Source organism: Tenrec ecaudatus, chromosome 7 (genome assembly GCF_050624435.1).
Source record: "Tenrec ecaudatus isolate mTenEca1 chromosome 7, mTenEca1.hap1, whole genome shotgun sequence".
Lineage (NCBI taxonomy): Eukaryota > Metazoa > Chordata > Mammalia > Afrosoricida > Tenrecidae > Tenrec > Tenrec ecaudatus.
The window spans coordinates 116832705-116854825 of NC_134536.1; the positions used below are offsets into that span (position 1 = coordinate 116832705).

At 38.6% G+C, this 22121-nt stretch overlaps 1 protein-coding gene across 1 annotated transcript in view; it reads right to left on the reverse strand.

The window, feature by feature from the left end:
* Window positions 1–477: 477 nt before the first annotated feature.
* The window catches only part of TINAG (tubulointerstitial nephritis antigen), an 84851-nt gene continuing 63207 nt past the window's right edge, over window positions 478–22121 (reverse strand). Inside the window, exons 10-11 of the mRNA XM_075554060.1 lie at window positions 4651–4696; window positions 478–612 (exon numbers count right to left, since the gene is read on the reverse strand). Coding sequence (XP_075410175.1) covers window positions 478–612; window positions 4651–4696 — 181 coding nt within the window. The remainder of the gene's footprint in view (window positions 613–4650; window positions 4697–22121) is intronic.

Sequence of the window (22121 nt, forward strand, 5' to 3'; positions counted from 1 at the left end):
TTGTAATCTATCTCCACTTCTTTTATTGAAGCATAAGCAAGGGCTTAATTAAAAACACACAATTTAGTAGGAAAGACCAAGTGGTAAAGATGGTAAGCTGGTGAGGGTTCATTCCATTTTAGTTGCCTAAAGTCCTCTAGGGTCAAAGAGAGCCAGCTGAGTTCCTTAGTTTAAGAGCGTTGCCATCACACAGTATGAAAAGTACTAAAGGGAAAGAGGACACTGGCAAGAGGTAGAGAGTAGGCTGCGACAAGTTGGGACTTTAAAGGCATCTGGCTCCCCTGCTGTGCTGCATTTGTGTTTTCATAGATGCAGTAAGTAAAGGAAGCAGTCATGTGGATTCTGGTGTAAAGCAAGGAAACAGGTATGTTCTGATCACAGGATAAAAAGATAAACTTTCAAGAACTTTACATGGTCAAACGTCAGCTTAAGGGGTTACTTGAATGCACAGCCATCCGTAAGGGAATTTAATGCCATCTATGGTCCATCTGAACTCATCACTTGACCCCAAGCAGCAATGATCAACTTTTCAATCTCAGATTCATTTACTCCGCGAAGAATCCGGAAATAGCCATTCTCTCCCCATGACTTCCCCCAAGAATTGGCAGCAATCTGAAAATTCAGAAAAACAGAAAATGAAAAAGCTAAATATTATTCTTTGGTATATTTTTAATCCTGCCTCTAAAAACACAGGAAACTCCTACACAGTTTTAACTGTTTTCAGCATTTTATAGGCTGTGCTTATTAGCACTCTAAATATTTTCCAAATAAGAATAAAGCAGTTATATCGATCAAATGTTACATTAATATGCTAGCATACCCTCTTGGTAGTAACCAGAATAGATATAACACTTGCAGAATACAAGGATAGCATAAACATGCAAGGTTGAAGTTTCACATCAGAACACTGTGCTCAAGCAACATTTACAGAACGTGCACTACATGTTTAGCCAGGAAGTATAGTATGTATACAGGGAAGTTATGGTCTAATGAAGAACAGTCAACATAAAGCAAGGGACATATGAAATCTGCACAGGATGATGTTCAAATGAACAGAGGAGCATCCTCGTGTTTGGGTGCTTTAGGAAAATTTCCTGAGAGGACATGTTACTGAGATTATATATAAAAGATTATACAAAAATTACACGCTCTCCATTTTTTTATGGAAGGAAAGGAGATTCAGATAAGGGGAAACAGTAATAGATTAAACACCAAATCATGGTGCAATAGAATCAGTGGGAGACATTCTAATGGAATTCATCTTGTTGATCATAAATGAGAAGCAGGCTGGTAGTCCATGAGGCTGAGGAGTGGTAAGGGAAGTTGAGCATGCTCAGGGATAAAGATGATGACGTCATTGAATTGCAAACATAGAGGATTTCTAAGAATGTAAATCTTATGAGAGCAAACACTTGAATTAATTTTATTATGTACATAATTTTCGCCTATATTTAAAATTTTTATATGGTCTTTTAAAGAATTTATCGGTAGAATTATTTATCGATCATTTTCCCCTTGACTTTTTGGTCACTTTTTATGACTGACTTTTATTTTTAAAATTTGTGCTAGATATTTTGTAGCTTTAATTAATGAGGCTGATATTAGAATGACTTTTTGCAAAAAAAAAAAAAGATTATCCCTTTTCTTTTAGATAAATATCATGAGGGACTGTTCACTTCAACTCCAGCAGGATTTCAGGTTGGGGAAGGGTTGGATTAAAGTTTATGTTGAACCTCATCCATGTTTGGGTTTAAATATGTTGAAGTATATTCTTATCATGTGTTTGTTTCTGGTTCCCTTCAAGACTTTTTTTAACAAGACATTTCAATCCTGGAAATTTCTTTCTGACTTTCCATCTGGCCGTAGTAGCAACTCATTCTACTTGAGTAAGTAGCAGACATTCCGTAGGCCCCAATGCTGGTATTATCTGCCCTCCTCTAGAGTCCTCTATGGCAAATGAGTTTGGCCTGGTTTCTGGAGATAACATGCAGGTGGAAGTTTTTAACAAGAGGAATCTCTCTGACTGTTGCCAGCTCACTTCAAGAACTGTGTCCAGACCTAGCAGATGCTAAAGGGAAAGAAAATCCTCTTCAGATTCAGCTTAACATTTTTTCTTTAAAAAATATGTAAATTAGGGTAATTAATTATATTGTTTTCTTCTACTTAGGCTGTGGCATTTATGGCTTGCTGCTTACATTTACATTTTATCCAGTATTAGAATTCAGTATTTAGCTTAGTACAATTTAATATATTGTGGTCACATTTGTCAATATTTTGAAACATCCATATACATATACATCCATATCTCAGTGCTCTTTCAAAACATCCTAGTAGCTTGACACACAAACACAATGTATATGATATAAAGATAGGAGATGTTGCTTTCATTTCTCCCAGACATATTTTATTTGTCACACACCATGAGAATTAGCTCTGTAGTCATATATCTAATTAATTGACAAGATCTTAAAAAATACCAAGATCTCCAATATTGACAGTCCAGACAGAGTCCTAAATTAGGTCCCTGGGTGGCAGTCAGGATTCAGGAACCTATCTCTTTAGGTATTTATGAATAAAGAAGGACCAGGTCCAGCATTAGGAGAAACGGTACAGCGTGTAATGACCCTTAGAAGGAGCCCTGGTGGGGCAGTGGTGACATGATGGACTGGGATCTGTACAGTTAACAGCTGGAAACTGATAGCCGCTCCATAGGAAAGACTTGGTTTCTGCTCCCATTAACTCTTCCAGTCTGGGAAATCCACACAGGGGTTTGCTATGAGCTCGCGCAGACTCAATGGCAGTGAGTTTGTATGTTTCACAAGGCAAGTTTGTCTCTTATTTTGTAAAAGAAAGAGGATGGCCATTTCTCTCCTGCATATTCAACCAAGCAAACCAGACTCACTGCCATCAAGTCGATTCCAAATCAGAGTGACCCTATCTAGAGTTTGTGAGGAAGGGCATTGTTAGGAGGCAGATAGCCCCATCAGATAGCTGGTGGTTCTGAACTTTGTGGTTAGCAGTTCAATACTTACCCTCCAGTGCTAATATCAATGGGGTAAAAACCACAGTTTTAGTTTCTTGTGTACCTTATGTAGAAATATCACATTGGTTCCTAGCACTTCATGTTCAAGACTAAGGTATAAGGACCAAGTCTCACTGTTATTTTAGCTATTGGTTTGGCTGTAGTGTGAATTAGGACTCTTTTCTTTTTCTGACCTAAGTGATTACTGTTTCTGCGGAAGTTTTTATATGTAGGTGTAAATAACCACAAGAGAAATAGCATCTTACACCCTTCACAATTCTCGACAAGGGGTGGACAACAGAAAAGTGGGTGAAGGGAGATGTTGGAAGGTGTAAGACATGGCAAAATTATACTAATTTATAAATTATCAAGGGTTCATGAGGGAGGGGAGAGCTGGGAGGGAGGGGAAAATGAGGAGCTGATGCCAGGGGCTTACATGGAGAGTAAATGCTTTGAGAACAATGAGGGCAATGAATGCACAAATGTGCTTATACAATTGATGTATGTATGGACTATGGTAAGGGTTGTACTAGCTCCCAATAAAATAATTTTTGAAAAGAGCACTTAACATTTTTAATAATATTCATTATGTAGTGTCACATGTTTTATATAGAATAAATATTGTGATTTAAATACTTTTCCAAAATGCATTGGTTGGTTTTTTTGCTTACGGCCCTCTAATTAGACTAAAATAAGCATAATGCTGAGCGAACTTCTCTGCAACCACCCGTTGATCTGAGAGATATGTTTAAGACATGTTGTCCAGAATAGCTTACTGCATGCATGACCTGCAATCCCAGTAGCAATGCTTTTTTACTTACCCTGTTATTCCTACAAGTTATAAATTACTATGTTTTCCCCCCGAGGAATATGCTGGTACATAGAGCAGAGATTATATTTGCCCAAGAACAGTTTGTACTTGAATCAGGGAAAATATTAAACAAAATTTGCTATTTAATAATACATTTTCATTTGATTTTTTAATACTACCATTTACAAGAAATAATGTTTCCAAATAACAGCAGAAAGAAATTATGTCCCTGATGTTATGTGATAAAATTTTCCTTGAAAATATTTTATCAGTAGTAAGCTTAGAATTAAAATTAACCAAAATAAAAGTAGTTAAGAAGATAGCATACATGTTGAACATATGAGAATGTGTGTATACTATAAATGTATTTATATTTCTATATAATTTGAACTCTAGGGTGGAAATGGTAGGAAGCCTACCAAAGTTTCCCTCTGCATGTTCAGTCATTCACTCCACAAACAGTTACCAAGTGTTATGTACTATAAACTCTTATGAATTAAATGTATTAATCAATGAAGTTACTTCTGTATCAAACCATTATATTATTATGAGACTGAATGACCACTTAACTATATTTCATAAAATTACATATATGAATTTAGTCAAATAATATATTGTGAATTTTTACAATGACATATTACTGCTTTGTTAGTTTCTTCGACTTTATTTTTTTATCCCTAGTGTAGGGGTCTATATACAGATATTCAATATTTGACCAACATTACAGGGGCATAGAATGTGATTAAATATTGCAAATCAGGGAGACACAAGATTCTACTTTCTTCACAGTAGGAATTCAGTTGGAAGAGTTACATACCCAAAATTTTTCTTTCTGTCCGTGTGCACCTCTCAGTGTGCCCCATCTGTAGATAATAATGATAAGATTATTGGTAAGATTAAACATGTATGATTTCTATCCCGAGGGAATGAAGATTATTTTTATAAACTCCCACCCTGTTTTTCTATGGAACTACCATAATTATCTTTCAAAAATATTTAGGTAGTTTTCTTTTTTGACCATAACACTAATGCTTACTATGAATTGGCTTGAATTAAACTCAACGATCAAAAGACAAAAATCTTAGGGACTTGCAGTAGTGTGGTGACATAGAAAGACTCACTGCACACAGCCTCTGAAATAATGGCATCAGAAAGTGCAAGTGGAGAAAAAACTTGGAGTCCAGGTCTCTGAGGGTAGGATGACTGTGAGCAAAGCTTAGTGATGGGGAAAACAAGGGGCAAAATCCATACACGGACATTGAGCTTACTGATGAGTTCTCTGTTGCCCAGTGGGGAGCTGAATCTCCAAAACCCCACAACCCAAAAGGGAAACATCGAATTCTGACAGCCAATCATAAGCTGATCAGCAGTTCCTACAACTACGATCAATTTCTGGCACTTGACAATGTGAAAGATGGCCTCCCTTCTGGATTCCCCCCAAATTACAGGTAAATGGAAGCGTAACCAGCCCCTAACCTATTGCACCATGAGGCTGATCATTGCTTCCCACAACATCCTCAGGGCTGACAGTCCAGTCTGAAAGAAGAGTGGACCACGCAGAAATGCCGCACAGCACTAGAGGCTAATGAAAAGGGGATTGAAACATCCTGGGCTCCCCAAGGCACGCTGGCACCCAGAGAAGGCACTAGCACACCTTTGGCCTCTCAAAAACATTAGAGGCTGGGGTCACCCAACCTGGCCCTGGGACTTCAGTCCCCTGGAGCACATTGGGTCCATGGCAGATGCAAAGACTGTCTGGAAGTTTTTCCCCCATTTTGTGCACACTTCATCTACTTTCTTTCATTAATAACCTCCAGCAACAAAATTAATCAGCATGACTTCTTATACTTATGCCACACATTGCGTCTATAAACAAAATATACATCTTTTCTAGCACAACAGAAAATACATTCTTTTCTAGCACACACAAAACATTCTCCAGCTCAAGCCATATTTTATACCACAAAGCGAGCCTTAGTAAATTTTAAAAATCAAGGTATTACAGACCATTTTATCAGATACAAACAATACAGAATGAGAAACCAACAATAGGAAAATCAAATACATGAAAAGGGAACTATTCAGTAATCTGGGAACTAAAAATGAAAATTGTAAATTTCTTGAAACATAAAAGAACACAAATAAGACATATCAAAGCCTTTAGGATACAGTAAAACGGTACTCAAGTGAAAATTTATAGCAATGAATGCACAAATAAAAAAGGAAGAGGAGCCAAAGTTGGTGCCTTAACCTAACATCTTCAGTAATTAGAATGAGCAGCAAAATAAACCTTCGTCAATCAGAGGAAGAGAAATAAAACTTGAATCAGCAGTAAATTAATCAGAAAATATAAAATAATCAAAAGAACGAAGAGAAGAAATTGGCAAAACCCTGGTCAACCTAACAAAGAACAAGATAAAAATGTTATGAATACAAGATGAAATGAGTGATATTACAACTGAATCAGTGGAAATAAAGTTAATAACATTACTATAAAAGGCTGTTCTCCAGCCTTTATTTATAGAACCTAGAAGAAATGGAAAATGGAAAATTTTCTATAAACACACTGCTTAACTAACCTACATAGATTTATGTAGAAAAGATCATCATACTCACAGCAAAATAATAGTTTATGTTTAAAAACTCCCAATACAAAAAAAAAAATTAGGGCCAGACAGCTTCACTGAGGAATTTTACCAAGCAGAGAAGAGTTGAATCTAATTTGATGCAAACTATTCCAGACTATAAAAATGGATAGCAAAATCTTAAATTCATTTTTTTAAAATCTTTTTATTGGGGCTCATAGGCTCTTATCACAATCTGTACATACATCAATTGAGCAAAGCACCCTTATACATTCATTGCACTCGTCACTCTCATAATTCACCTTCCACTTGGGTTCCTGGAATCAGCTCGGTTTCCCTTTTTTTCCCCCCATCCCCCTCCCTCCCGGATCCCACCCCTGGTCCCTTGATAGTTTATAAATAATTATTATATCTTATCTTACACTCCCCGGCGTCTCCCCTTACCCGCCTCCCCCTTGCCAATCTCCCAGAGAGGAGGTTACACATAGGTCTCCAAGATCGGTTCTCCCTTTCTACATGCCCTTCCCTCCTGGTGTCGCCACTCCCACCGCTGGTGTTGAAGGGTTCGTCTGTCCTAGATTCCCTGTGCCTCCAGATCCCCACTGCACCGCTGTACATCCTCTGGTACAACCAGGTCCGCAAGGCAAGGTAGGATTGGGGTCATGATGATTGGGAGGGGAGGAAGCGTTCAGGAACTAGAGGAAGATTTTGAGTTTCATTGTTGTTACACTGAACCCTGAGTGGCCCATCTCCTCCTCACTACCCCTCTGGAAGGGGTGTTCAGCTCTCTACAGGTGGGCATTGGGTCCCCATCATGCACTCCCCCTCTTTCATGGTGATGTGATTCTTACCACCACCCCACCTTTGATGTTGGAGACCTGGTCTCCTCTGTCCTTCATGGTCACCTATGTTGGTGTGCTGCTTCCGTGTGGGCTCGGTTGCTTCTGGGCTAGATGGCCGCTTGTTTGCTTTCAAGCCTTTAAGTCCCCAGACGCTATATCTCTCAGTAGCCGGGCACCATCCGCCTTCTTCACCACACTTGCTTATGCACACTTTCATCTTCAGCCATTATGTGAGGAAGGTGATCACACAATGATTGTTTTTGTTCCTTTGTATCTGCTACATGGTCCATTCAACACCTTGTATTCGCTTAGGCCGTGTGCTTCTTCTCTGTGGGCTTTGTTGCTTCTGAGCTAGATGGCCGCTTATTGGCCTTCAAGCCTTTAAGACCCCAGACGCTATATCTTTTTTTGATAGCTGGGCACCATCAGCTTTCTTCACCACATTTGCTTACACACACGGCTGTCTTCAGTGATCATGTCGGGAAGATGGGTATCCTGCAATGGCTGCTTAGCAGGGCGAGGTGCTATTGTATTGGGGGATTATGCATGAGGAGGCCCAATGTCCATCTGCTAACCTACTACTGAACCTATAAATATATGCATATAAATCTATTGCCCCCATAATCATAAATATATTTACATATGTACATGTCTGTATTTAGGCTTCTCTGTATGCACTTTGCCTCCTACTCCTTTCCTCTATTTCCTTTCGCTTTCCTCCCGACCCCTTACCATGTTTGGCCTTCATTCTGGATTCAGTAGTTCCTCTCAGTTACCTTGCTCTTGGTCACTCCCTTCCAGTCCTCCCCTCCTCTCCCTCCTCTGGTTTTGAACCATTCGCTGTTCCCTTGTTTCTGTGTTGGGCGACACCTGCTCCCTTCCCCTACCTCCCACGCTCTCATGTCCCTCCAGGACCGTTGGTCCTGTTGTTTTCTTCTCTCATTATTTGTCCAGCCTATCTTGTCTAGGTGGACCTGCTGACATAGTAATATGTGCATACAAATGGATATGACTTTGACTGCACCCAAGTGGCCCATAAGAACATGGCTTTGACAGAAGCACCATCGACACGCTGATAAGCAGAAAAGCCACTAACATACAAAATTTACAAGGTAAAAACCAAAACAAATTAAAAAAGACTAAGCAAAAAGATAGCAAATATTAAAAGAAAAATTGCTAGTAGTTCAACGTCCTTTTGTTGACCTTTAGACCATCCTTTATACTCCCTCGGGCTCCCTTTGCTCTGCTTCCTCCGCTGCTCCATTGCACGCCCCCAGTGTTTGCCTCAGTGTTAAATTCATTTTTTAAGCGAGCATTACTTATAACCCAAATTAGCCAAATACATTACCATAATAGAAAATTATAGACCGATACCCTTTATGAACATAGATGGAAAATTATCAACAAATCTTAACCAATAATATGTAGCAAAATACCAAATAATGATAATAATAATATATCATAATAAAGTTAGATTCACACCACATACACAAGGATGGTTTAATATTAGAAAAACAAACAAATAAAAAACAAAAAAACAGCAATGTAATCCACCATATAAACAAAAAATAGACTTAAGACCACATGATCATATCAATTGATGCATAAAAGTCATTTAACAAAAGCCAAGCACTTATTCCTGAAAAAAAGGACTCAAGAGAATAGGAACGGAAGGGAAATTCTCAGTATTATAAATGCCATATACACAAAATGAATGGCCAATATCTTGCTTAATGGGGGAAACCGGAAAGCATCCCTATTGCAAATGGGAAGCATGCCCTGTATCAGCTTCTCCTTTTCAGTATCATGATGGGAATTTTGTTTGGAGGTCTTAGGCAACAACAAGAAAACCAAAGGCATCCAAATTTGAAAATCAAACTATTTTCAAAGAATCTGATTCTATAAATCATAATTCTTCATACTCAACAATGACAACAAAATATTTTAAAATAATTGAAAGATTCTGCACTGTAGTAGGACATAAGATCAACATAAAATAGTCAACCACATCCCTACACACTAATGAAGAGAGTTCTGAAAGGGAAATTAAGAAACAATACCATTAAAATATCCACTCCAAAGATGAAATTATTAGGAATAATCAAAGAAACAAAAAACTTTTACAAAGAAAACTAAGAAACACTACTCAAAGAGACCTACATAAACTGGCAAATATTCCATGTTGTAGATAGGAAGTGTTAACATGGTGAAAATGCTGATATCACCCAAGATGATCTAAAATTATAATTTTGATCCAGATCCCAGCATTTTTCTTTAAACAATGGAAGACAATAATATCCAACTTTCGTTGGAGAGGAAAGAAATCCAGGATAATTAAATACTATTTAAAACTCTCACCAAACTCACTGCTGACTCACAGTGACCCCCGTGGGTTACTGAGACTGTAACTGTTTACAAGAGTAGAAAGCCCAGTCTTTCTCCCGAGGAGCTGCTGGTGGTCTTGAACTACCGACCATGGAGACCACAGCTCCATGTGTAACCCCAATGTGCCCAGAGCTCACTTAAATACTACTTGAGACAAGTACAGTAGGAAGCCTCTCATTTCCCAACTTCAAAGCCTACTAACAACCATGGCAGTCAAAGCAGCCTAGTGCTGGTAAAACAATGGATACCTAGACCAGGGGAAAAGAATAGAGAACCAGAAAACAAATCTATATAATACCAAATTCAAAAAAATCTCACTGCCATTGAGTTAATTCTGACTCATGCTGACCCTTTAGGACCGTGTAGAACTGTGGCTTTCCAAAACTGTAACTCATTACAGGAGTAGATAGCTTTGTCTTTCCCCTGAGGAGTGGCTGGTGCTTTGAACTGCTTACCTCACCACTCGCAGCCCAACTCGTAAGCACCTATGGACCACTAATTTTTTACAAGGTCCCGAAATTCATGTAATGGGGAAGATAGGCTCTGCAACAACGGGTTCTGTGAAAATTGATTTCCATTTGCAGAAGAGTGAAATGAGACCCATACTTCACTCCATATACAAAAACTAATTCTAGATGGGCCAAAGACCTTAATATAAAAACTATAACTACAAAGGTAAACAATTAAATAATAGGGACACATGCAAATCTTTAATACATGGCATACACACACTATCAAACTTACTGAAAAAGACAAAATAGATGACTAGGATCTACTAAAGATAAGGTACTCATGTGCCTTTAAAGACTTCAATTAAAGAATAAAAAGAACCTACAGACTGGGGGAAAATTGCTAATGATATTTTGAATTAAACCTTTAGAAAGGTCTAATTCCTCAAATCTACAGAAAACAGCAATCCCTCAATAAGAAAAGATGATGAATCCAATTAAAATATGGGCAGAGGACATAACAGACCGTTTAATGAAAAATATTTTCCAACAGCTGACAAAAAATATGAAGAAATGCTTGTGATCACTAGCCATCCAAGAGATCCTAATCAAAACAGTGATGAGATACCACCTCACCCCAGTGTTGACAGCACATTTCAAGAAAAAAAGAAACTAGCAATAAGGAGGCATTACAGAGACAATGGAACCCTCACACATGACTGGTGGGACTATAAAATAGTGCAAGCAGTGTGCAAAGGGGCATGGCACTTTCCAAAACACTTGGGAATGAAAATCCATGACCCAGCAACACCTCTACTAGTTATATTCCTTAAAGAAATAAAGCACACAGCGTGAGCACATGTTTGCACATCTATGTTCATCGCAGCATGTTTACAGCAAAAGAAAGCTGGAGGCATCCTAACTACTATCAGTGGGAAAATAGCTAAATATATTTCGGTACATATACACAATGCATTACTATGCATTACTACAGTATAATGAGGAAATTGTGAAATACCACAACATAGATCGATTTGGAGGAAATTGTGCTGAGTGAAGTTCAATCACAAAAGGTCAAATGCCGTATAATACCAATGTTATATTTTGAAAAAGCAAGGTTTTTATAGCCAAAGAAACAGATTTTGATAGCAGGATGGGGAGGGAAGAGAGTCAGGGGAACACATTAGGCTAGAGCGGTGCTTCTCAACCTTCCCAATGCTGCGACCCTTGAACACAGTTCATGTTGTGGTGACCCCCCCAACCATACATTTTTTTGTTGCTACTTCCTAACTGTATCTTTTGCTACTGTTATGCATCGGGCGACCCATGTGAAAGGGTTGTCTGGCCCCCAAAGGGGTCTCGACCCACAGGTTGAGAACTGTTGGGCTAGAGAATAAGCAGGTATTAATTTGACTGAAGAAGATAATATGCTACAAGAAAGAAAGAGGCAAAAAGGGGGAGAAGCTAGTAAAATAAGCCATTGGAATATTTGATAAATTATTTAAATTGTTGAATGCAAAATGGATGATCTGATATGTAAACCGCCACCTGATTCACAATTAAGTTTTTAAAAAGAAGATATAGAAACTAAATCATTAAAGTCACTTTACAATGTTCTATCTGACATTTTAACCAAAATTGCATAAACTAAAGATCTCCAGGACTTTGGTAAGAATAATAGAAATGTACATAATCATTTCATCAAAAAGTGTACAGGAAATTATTTGTATGTACATATTATTTTATAATGTGACCATACACCTAAATTTTGTATTTCTCCAAGCACATCTTACAAATGGTTGCTGTTAGGTGCCACTGTGTTGCTCCCAATGCACAGTGACTTTATGCACAAGAGAATTCGACATTACCAGGCCTATGGCCTCCTCGCCATCATGGTTAGGGTCGAGTCCTCTGTGCAGTCACTGTGCAAATCCATCTCCTCAAGGATTTCCTCTTTCTTGCTGATCATCTACTTCATCAAGCCTGGTGTCCCTCTCCCAAGACAGATCTGTTTTAAACCTGAGAATTAAATACATTTTTTTTCCGGAACTGGGTTTTGTATTCCTGTAAACAGTTAACAGTCTCATAAACCCAGAAGGATTCCCTATGCATCACTTGATGACAGTGACTTTTTGTTTTTTAATTCCCAGAACTTACTTATTTCAATGTAGAAATCAACCACTCCTAAACATCTACACCCACAAAATCTCATATTCTTTCCTCTTGACTACGCGCAGTGGTGGCACTGCAATTAACATGTTTAACTTACTGATGGGATAACTAAGTCTTGCCCAAGATTGTAATGTGAGAAATGCTCTGAAGATTATATGAGATTCCATGTTATTCTTGAATTTTTTCTTGTCTCAGGAATATATAGCTCCCTTTTGCAGCATGTCCTAAGAGTCAGACCACTCAAGACTCTGTATACTTTAAAAAACACTTGGTGTTGTGGTTTAAAGGCTTGATAGGGTTTCCAAGCTGTAATCTTGTGGCAGAAGCCAGCTGCCACACCTTTTCTCCCCCAGAGTGACTAGTGTGTTTGAACCATTAACCTTTCTGTTAGCAATCAAGTGCTTTACCCATTGTGCCACATGCTTGAATCACACTCAGGTAGAGAGTAACAGCAAATGTATATAAAGATTCCATTTCAGTTTCATAAAATCTTTCAAGATTCATAGGTTCCTATGCACTGAGGAAAATAATGAGAGGACAAAGCAGTAGTCAATTGAGCAAACAGAAAAGACATAGAAAGTACATCTTGAAATAAGTATTGCATTTATTAATGAGTTCTATAGGTGCGTTTTGAAGGATGAGGATCTGTATTTGCTTCTGGGATTAACATTCAGCAAAACAAAAATTTCACACAATTCCAATACCAACAGAGAGCAGCCTAACCAACACTAAGAAAGAGAACTCTACCTCACTACAAAGTGGCTACTTCAGAATGTCGTTGTGTTATCATTTTTCTTATTTTAGAATTGCTGAATACAATAATAGTTAAATAAACTGCCTTAATTTATAGACTTCTAAGAATTGGGAACTATCATCTACTTCTGTGCAATTGGTGATTTTCTTTCTATGTATCTAGATACTTTGTTGTGATTATCCAAAAAAATATTTTTAGGGCTATAAAAGAAAGTCATACTACTTATCTTAAAAAGCTATCAACTATCTCGAATTGGTGTCATTTTGTTGCAAGAAGCATTGCTGGCTTTCTTAATTTTAATATGCATCATTTCACGAGTTATTTTAAACCCAAAGAGAACACCAGCCTTCAGATTCTGACAGGCCTTCTCAACATGGATTGCAAAACAAATCAATCAAGTCAAATAGTAGAGGTGAGAGAGGAAAGGGAAAGTCAGCCAGCTAAGCCTAGGAATTTTAGAGACTTGGATGATTGTGAGGTGAAAGAAAAGCGCAAACCAAAGTGATCCCCTTTATGCAACATTCAGATGGAAAGGAAACCCCACACCTCTCCGCAGAAGCTATTGAATGCTAAAATCTCTGTGTCAGATGACGAGGGAGGTCCATCCATCACAGGAGCTAATGTTTGCACTGTGACCTTCAGTTATCTTTCCCTCCTCTCTCTTCTGTAGAGGGTTTGTAAGATGGTAATCAAATACCTCACAGAGTCACAATGTGATGCTGTAAAGAATTAGCCTTGTAGATTGTTTTCTATATCCCGTGCTCTGATAGACAGGGAGAAATTGCTTTGCCCCAGGTCATTTCCTACTGGTAAAGTAAAAGTCAGTGGAAAGAGAGGGGGAACCCTTGGTTGGATTAATTGACACAGTGGCTGCAACGATGAGCTCAAAGATGGTGACAACCGTAAGGATGTCACAGCAGTGGGCAGTACACATAGAATAATGCAGTATCTCCCCCTCGTGACAGGGATAGCTACCAAGGGCAGGTGGGAGGGGAGGCAAAGGGGAACTCAGTGCTCATAGGACACCGAGCTTCTGTTAAAATGGCAGAAAAGTTTGGAAAAGATTAAGGATTACAATTGAACAACATGATAAACATAAATAGTAGCAATGAATTGTACACATGAAAAATATTGAAAAGGCAAACAATTTGTTACATACATTATATTTATCAAATTAAAAATAATTTTAAAAAATCACTTCATTGGGGCTCATGTAACTCAATCCACACATGCATCAATTGTGTAAAGTACACGTATACATCCGTTGCCCTCATCATCCGAACAAAGACTAAAGCTACCCTGTATCTTACTCTGAGCATCATCATATGTCCGAAGCAAGCCAACAGCAATGCTTTTCTGTTTTTGTCTAGTGCAGAGCAAGATGGCCACTTACATCATTTATTCACAAGAGCTTGTTTTCTCTTCTTGACTTATCAATCCATGGCCATTGAGTTGAATGGGACTCATAGCAACCTGAGGACAGAGCAGAACTGCTCTATCTGACTCAAAAGCTGTAAGTTTTCTAGACACAGACTGGGTTCGAACTACTGATCTTTCCATTATCAGCTGCTAACTAAGGCTACCAGGGTTCCCTTTAACTACCAATAGAGGGCATTTAATATATGTCTGTTCCTGAAACTGTTGTGCTAAATTTTGCTGTCAATATACTAATAAGCTGAAGGTTCTAGACATATGCATACATTCCTGAAAAAGTGTTTGATGCTAGACAGATATTCTTTACATTCATATTTGCTCTAAATACAACTACTCTTAAATTCCTTCTCTTCAATTCTCTTAACTACTTCTAGATGCTTCACCCTACACACCTTCATTTTAAAGGCTTTTATAAACTATTGTTACACAAATCAGAACTTCAAATTCACTCTGAGAGGATTCCCCCCCCCCATAAACTTTCTAATTTAAAATAAATTGTTCAACAGGTTTACAAACTTGAGAGATATTAATATTTTTCTCTACATAATAATTTTTACCTAATTTAAAATTTCTCTTTTATTAAATTTAATTGACTCAATTATTTTTTAAAATACTCATTAGTACTTCCAGGTGATTTTTAGTGATATCTTGAGTTACTAATTGGGCTGCTAACCATAGGCCAGTAGTTCAAATCCATCAACCACTCTATAGAAGAAAGATACAGCTTTCTTATATGCCCACCACCACTACCTCCCCCCCCAAAAAAAATCAACAACAATTAAAACCAGGCAAAGACCTAGAATAGCTATTTCTACAAAGATGATACAGAAATGGCCAATAGCATATGAAAATACGCTCAAGGTAGTCATTCGGGAAATGAAAATCACATTATTAAATAACCGTGCTAAATAATACTAAAACGTGTTTTAAAAAGCAAACATGCCATGTCAATTCTGATTCGTAGTGATGCCCTAAGAATGGGTTGAAATGCATCATAGGGTTTCCGAGGTTATAAATTTTCATAGTAGCTCATCTTTCTCCTGCTTGCATGGCGTATGGGTTTATACCATCAACCTTACAACTAATAGCCAAGTGGTTTTACCACCAGGTATCCTGCTTGGTAAAGTGGAGGGGCAGTGAAAAAGAGAAAGACCCTTCATTCGATGGATTGACACAGTGTTGAAGCAATGGGCACAAACATAAAAATTGCAAAGATGGCTCAGAACTGGGCAGTGATTCATTCTGTTATGTGTAGTCATGTGTGGAAACCAATTATGATGGTACCGAACAACAATCAAGTCCTTAAGCCTCTATAATTAGACTATACCTAAATTGTAAAAGCACTGAAGAAGGTAACTAATCTAGATAATATTTTTAAATGAGTTCATTTTTATCTACTTTAGTTTTGATAGAATTTGCCTCTGAGGTCCATTCATGTAGTATTGGTCACATCACATACGATAAATTAGAGCTGAAGATAGTGTTTCAAAAATAATATTGATATTACCATCTTCTTTTAAAAGAAAAGACCACCTTGGTTACTTCACTTATTTCTGCCTTTATGCAAAAAGAATGCTATTTACCACAGAGGAGACACATCCTTTGCCTTCAAAACCTGTCATCAATTGGTCATGTTAGGGAATGGAAACATGCAACAACCGCAAATCATCTGGATGCTATTGACACTTTTTAAAAGTATATTTTATTTGAAAAGTTTCTGTAGTTACAGATGAGAAATTACCTGTATGCAGAAAGCAAAGAATTCTTTTTTCACAGGGTCAAGGAGGAGTTCTTCAAGGAGCAATGATGAGTGTGGAAAATCAGGCCCAATCGGGCTCCATGATGGACTCATCCTGGCCTGTCCAAAGGGTCAGGACCGCTCCTGTGATGGAAGCTCCGTGATGGGAGAAGCAGCAAACAAAGGGAGGAGGACAAGACGGACCCTGTCTATAAGGCACATCTCTGTATACCACGCTTGGAATTTACAAAGTTGATGGAGACAAGCCATCCAAATATGAGACATGGTGTAATGCAGACTGTCAGAAGGGTAACTCTGTTGTGATGTTGATGGGGGTGATTCTGAAGAAGAAGATTAATGTTGTAGGCAAAAAGTGAAATTCTAAATAAGAATGTAAGATTTATTAAAACATTCCTTTTTCCTGCAATATCCCCAATATCTATAATGAGAAACTGGAATTACTTGGCTCTAAATAAATATTTGTTGAGGGAGTGAGGCAAAGTACCCTTGCAATAGGCGTGAGAAGGAGCACATAGGTGTGAGAGCTGTTCAGGAGGCCACAGTGACTGTGGTAGTTACATAATCTGGTGTCAATTTGGGACTTGAGAGGAGTAAGAGTGAAGGGGTGGAGTCCAGTCTATCAATCTGGTCATAGACAATAAGGCCCCTGTGTGGGCATGGCCTTCCCCTGAGGATACTGGGAATCCCTGTATTTCCTCCTTGGAGGCGGGAGAGACTTTGACTCACTCCCTGAGAAACACTCTACTGACAAGACACATGGCACTTTGCTGATAGACCCCATACCCTGGGAACTGGAGGAGCCACGTGGATACCCCTGCCAGCACTGAGATGCTTACAATGCCACTGGATCCACAAGACTTTCCACCCACTAGCCTGTTATCTTCCTGAATTTGGCGTCATTGCATGAGTCTGAAGAGGACTTTATAGATTGGTATCAGACATATGGGTTAATATTGGACTTATGGACTTGATCTGGACTTGGCTGGGATGTTGTCTCTGTATTCAACTGCTCTTGTATATAAAGCTCTTTCGTATACACACAAGTGGGTAGGAATCTGTTTCTCTTAGTCTACCCAGACTAACACAGTGATAGAATTTGTTGGCCAATAAATATGAACAGAACAGGGGGATAAAAACCAAGGATACTCTAGGATTTCAGGGTCTAACAGGTAGGTAAATCAGTGTATGATTATTTTTAGATGAACTTCCCATTATAAAAGAGATTTATGTCTAATGAGTAGGTTGATTTCTGATTGCCTAAGCCTATAATTTCAAAGTTGCATCTAATTCTTTTAAAGTATCTCTTCTGGTCGTTCTTCACATTTACCTTTACATCAATAGATTTTTCAGTGGTTCTGTCAGGTAAAAAATCCACAAAGGATAGCTGATAATTTAAAGAAAATTTAAAAGTATCTTCGCTGAGTGAACAATATTTCCATGATGAGAAAAATTATTACCTAACTCACATGTCAAAATCACAATGGCATTGGATCAGGTTTCTTAAAATAGTTCACACGTCCCTCTCAGAATCTGGAGTTAAAAGAAGAAAACACGTTTGATGGTAGGTATCTCTGGCTGGAGTCAGTCGGGAAAAAACATTTACAAGGTTTCTGAAGAATGATTTCCTCTCTCTGGGGTTCCATTGCACGACCAAGAGATTGCCTACAGGAATTCAAGCTCATATTTTCTTTGGCAGACCAATTCAGTATTATTAAATATAGATGCAGACAGATAAGAAAAAGTTTGTGAAGAGTGGACATGGACAGCAATTCCATGCAGTCGACAGCATGAAGAAATTTCAGAGGAAACCAAGAAAGAAAATACGTAAGAGAGACTGACAGAGAACTTCAAGTCTTCTTACTAAGGAAATGAAAGTCAGACAAGATAGAAATATAAAGAAACCACCAGAGTGGCCTCAAGCCAATAACAATGATATGAGTATTCTGGATATAAAATATTGCTTTTAGAGGTGAGATGCCAGATAGAATCTCAGCTTTCTTTACACAAGGATCTTAAAGATAACCGCAGAAAGAAGGAAGCAAAGATGTGTAGCCGGCTTTTGCTGCCTTATGAACAAGTGTTCTACCAGGGGAGCTCAGTAGCTTTATTTTGTTTAAATCATGTCTACTGAGTATGTCCGTGTTGAATATGATAGGGAGCTATTAGAAAATGTTAATTAATGCTAGTTCAAAGATGAATGGGAATGGAACGGAGGGGAAAGCAGAATAAAATAAAATGACATTTCAAGTTCACGTGATGACTAACGAAGCTGTATCACTTCCACCCCCCACCCCCACCTCCTTCTTTCAATTCAGCTTAAGCAAAGTGTAAAGCAATCGAGGCTTCACTGAATGTAAGATCAGGCACTTTTATTGATGTGTTCCGCCAAGGAGTTACACGTTTTATCATATACTGGAGAAGCAGATGGAGATTTCTGAAAGATCATATTTAGCATGAAAATGTCACAGGTAATTGAGTGAGTGTTCCTAATATTAATTAATCATCCAAGGAATACTATTTATTGAGTGCCTACACTATGCATTATTCAGCTGTCCCCTAATATAGCTGGAAACTATAGGACTGTAAATATAACACCACATTCAATGTGACCCGTAAGAACGAGTGTGAAGGCAATCCATCACAAGAATGTGCCATATTGATGCTTGAGTCTGCACGGGAGCTCAGAGCTATCCCTCCATCGTCCCTGTATTGACCGAATATGTATTAAAACCCCAAACCTTGTGAAATATACTCAGAAAAGAGAACACGCAACTTAAAACTCTCGATCACACTCCATGACAATTAACTAGAGTGAATGTGCTGTGAAGGGAAACGTGGAGTGCAAACTTCAGCTTTACCATCTGGATTTCAGCAATAGCAGTAGCCTTTCCCATTCTCGTAGAATCTTAATACTGGAAGAAGTTGCCAAATCACATCCTAAATCCAACCGATTGCTTGTTTTTGTTAATATAGCTTTCTTGGAAAAGTCATTTCCCTTCATTTACATATTGTCTATGTCTGTTAATGCCAGATTTGAATAGTTACAAGAAAGACCATATGGCTCACAAAGCTAATATAACTCCAACCCAGTTACTCTGCTTTCAGATAAGGCAACTGGGCCTCACTTAACAGGCCAGAGAGGGTAAGTGACATTTCAAAGTCACGCGGTGACAGACTAAGCTGTTAGACATATTAAAGAAGCAATCAAAATGCATGCAATATAAACTAAAACTAGGACGATGCAGCCGAGATGGACTAATTTCTAACTGTGATAGGGCTAGGAGATGTGGTAGGCTTTGAAAACTGTGTGGAATCCAGATACAGGGGACATGAGCGCAAGAGAGGGGAGTGAGGCGAGGTCCGTGTAAGGAGCTGGCACTATGCTGAGAGAGAACCACAAAAGGCTTGGAAGGTCGCCATCAGAAGAGAAAACTGGGAATCGAGAGCAAGACAGATGAAAATGGATTGGAATCACTATATCACTATATCAATATTCAAATCAGTATCACATTAATAACATCCAATGGTCTCATTCGTACTCACAAATTGAATGAGCAGGTTTATGATGGTGATGATGGAGATGGGGAATACTTAATGTAATTTAATATTTAATGTAATTATTTAATGTTTAATGTAATTATTTTGATAATATCAATAAATGAACGTTGTCACTAACTGGCACAGGGAGTATGCATTTATTGTCTGCAAAATTCATTTTTCAGCAAGCTTTTCCTTTTTATTATTGCATAGACTGAACCTGACCTTCTTTTCGGACTTATCGAAATAGTAACATCCTACGTGTCTGGACTCAGAGAAGACATTGCAAATTGCCATGGCAACTCATTCCTTTCAACAAACCATCCCACTCTCTTCATTCATCAGCGTGTCAAATAGATCATATTCCTGGAGTCTCAGAAAACATCCTCATCCTAGATTCTGAAATGATAACCTGGCTGTCTTCAGATGTGTATTGATGAGCCAGAAAGTGCTCTCTGCTTTCAGGTGGCAACCAATTAATATCCTAGTTGACAAATAGAAGTCAATGGTCTCTGGATCTCTTATCCCATGATATATCATCTACTTAGATGCCTGGAAATTCACAAACCCAAACCTTTTGTTATCTCCGTGTTGAGTCTATAGCACTTTAAATTTTGAAGAAAAGGTTTAGGCTATATGACAAAATCACAAGAAAGAATGTATTAAGCTAACTTTAGAATGTATCATTTTAAAAGAAGCTAATAAAATCCTTGGAGGCATAGTGGTTTTGTGCTGGGCTGCTAACTGCAAGATCAGTAGTTCAAAACCACGAACCACTCTGTGGGAAAAAGACAGGCTTTCTATTCCTGAGCAGAGCTGCAGTCTCAGAAACCCACAGCAGAAGTGTGATTCTGCTCTGTATGGTTATTAGGAGTTCTAATCGACTTGTTGGCAGTGAGAATAAAATTCCATCACATAGATTTCCCAAACCTAATGTGGGCACAGATATTAAACTAAGCTCATTGAATGGATAAAGGATAAATATTAAAACACTGAAATTGGAAGCTATTTCATATAACAAGTGAAGCATTACCTTCACTTGGCTCTTGTGTAACTCATTGACTTCAGTGTCCGTCCTGTTAATCTAATAATTGTTTATGATCTTTTTATTAAGTGAATCACTTGTTCATGTATCAAGTCTCCTTTAAAAGTGTTCCAAATGGCCAATTATTATTTCCAGTCACACTGATTCGCACAGTGCAGGAGTAAAGCACAGGTGGGCAGTGGTGGTGACGAGATGTTACCCGGTGGGTGGGTTTGCACACGTAGCAACCCTAGGGACAACAGAGTGACACACCGCTTGGTTTGGCGCCGTCCTCACACTTGTTCTTAGGTTTGTGTTGATTCATTTCTTTGAGGTTCTTTTTTTCTGTGCCCCTTCACTTTAGCAAGCATGACACCCTTTTGCAGGGACGGTTTTCTCCTGGTAAGATATACAAAAATACATGAGACAGTCTCACCATCCTTGTCTTTGAGGAGCATTATTCCAAGACAGACCTAATCACTCTTTCAGCAGAAAATGGTATTTTCAATATGAACCAACACGGTAGCTCAAATGCATTGATTTTCCTTCGGTCTTCCTTATTCAATGTTCAGTGTTCACCAGTACGGAAGGCGATGGAAAATACCATGTCCTGGGTCAGGCGCACCTTAGCCAACACTCTAGAGAGAGCTTGTGCAGCAGATTTCCTCAGTGCAATGGATTGCTTGATCTCTTGACTGCTGCGTCCACGAGCACTGATTGTGGATCCAAGAAAGATGAAATCCTTGACAACTTCCATCGTTTTTCCATTTACCATGATGTCCCCCATTGGTCTGGTTGTGAGGACTCTGGTTTTCTGTAAAGTCATACTGAAGGTTGCAATCCTTCTTCTTCATCAGCGAGTGCTTCACGACCTCCTCACTGTCAGCAAGCAAGATTGTGTCACCTGCAGATCTCAGGTTGTTAATAAGCCTTACCCCAATCTCAATACCACCTTCTTATTCATAGAATCCAGTCCCTCTGTTTACTGAGCACCCTGATTGAACAAGAATGATGAGACGATACCGCCCTGACACACAGACAGTTCCTCATTTTCAACCACGCAGCACCTCCTTGTTCTGTTCATACAATGACCTCTTGATCCATGTAAAGTTTCCTTAAGAACATAATGATATGTTCTGGATTTCCCATTTTCTCTATTTATAGCTTGTTATGATCCACCTAGTCAACTACCTTTGCAGAGCCAATGTAAAACAAGTAAACGTCTTTCTGGAATTCTCGGATTTCAGCCAAGATCCATCTGATGTCTGCAGTGATGTCCCTTGTGGCTTGTCCTCTTCTGAATCCAATCTGAACCACTGGCAGCTCACTGTCAATGCACTGCTGCAA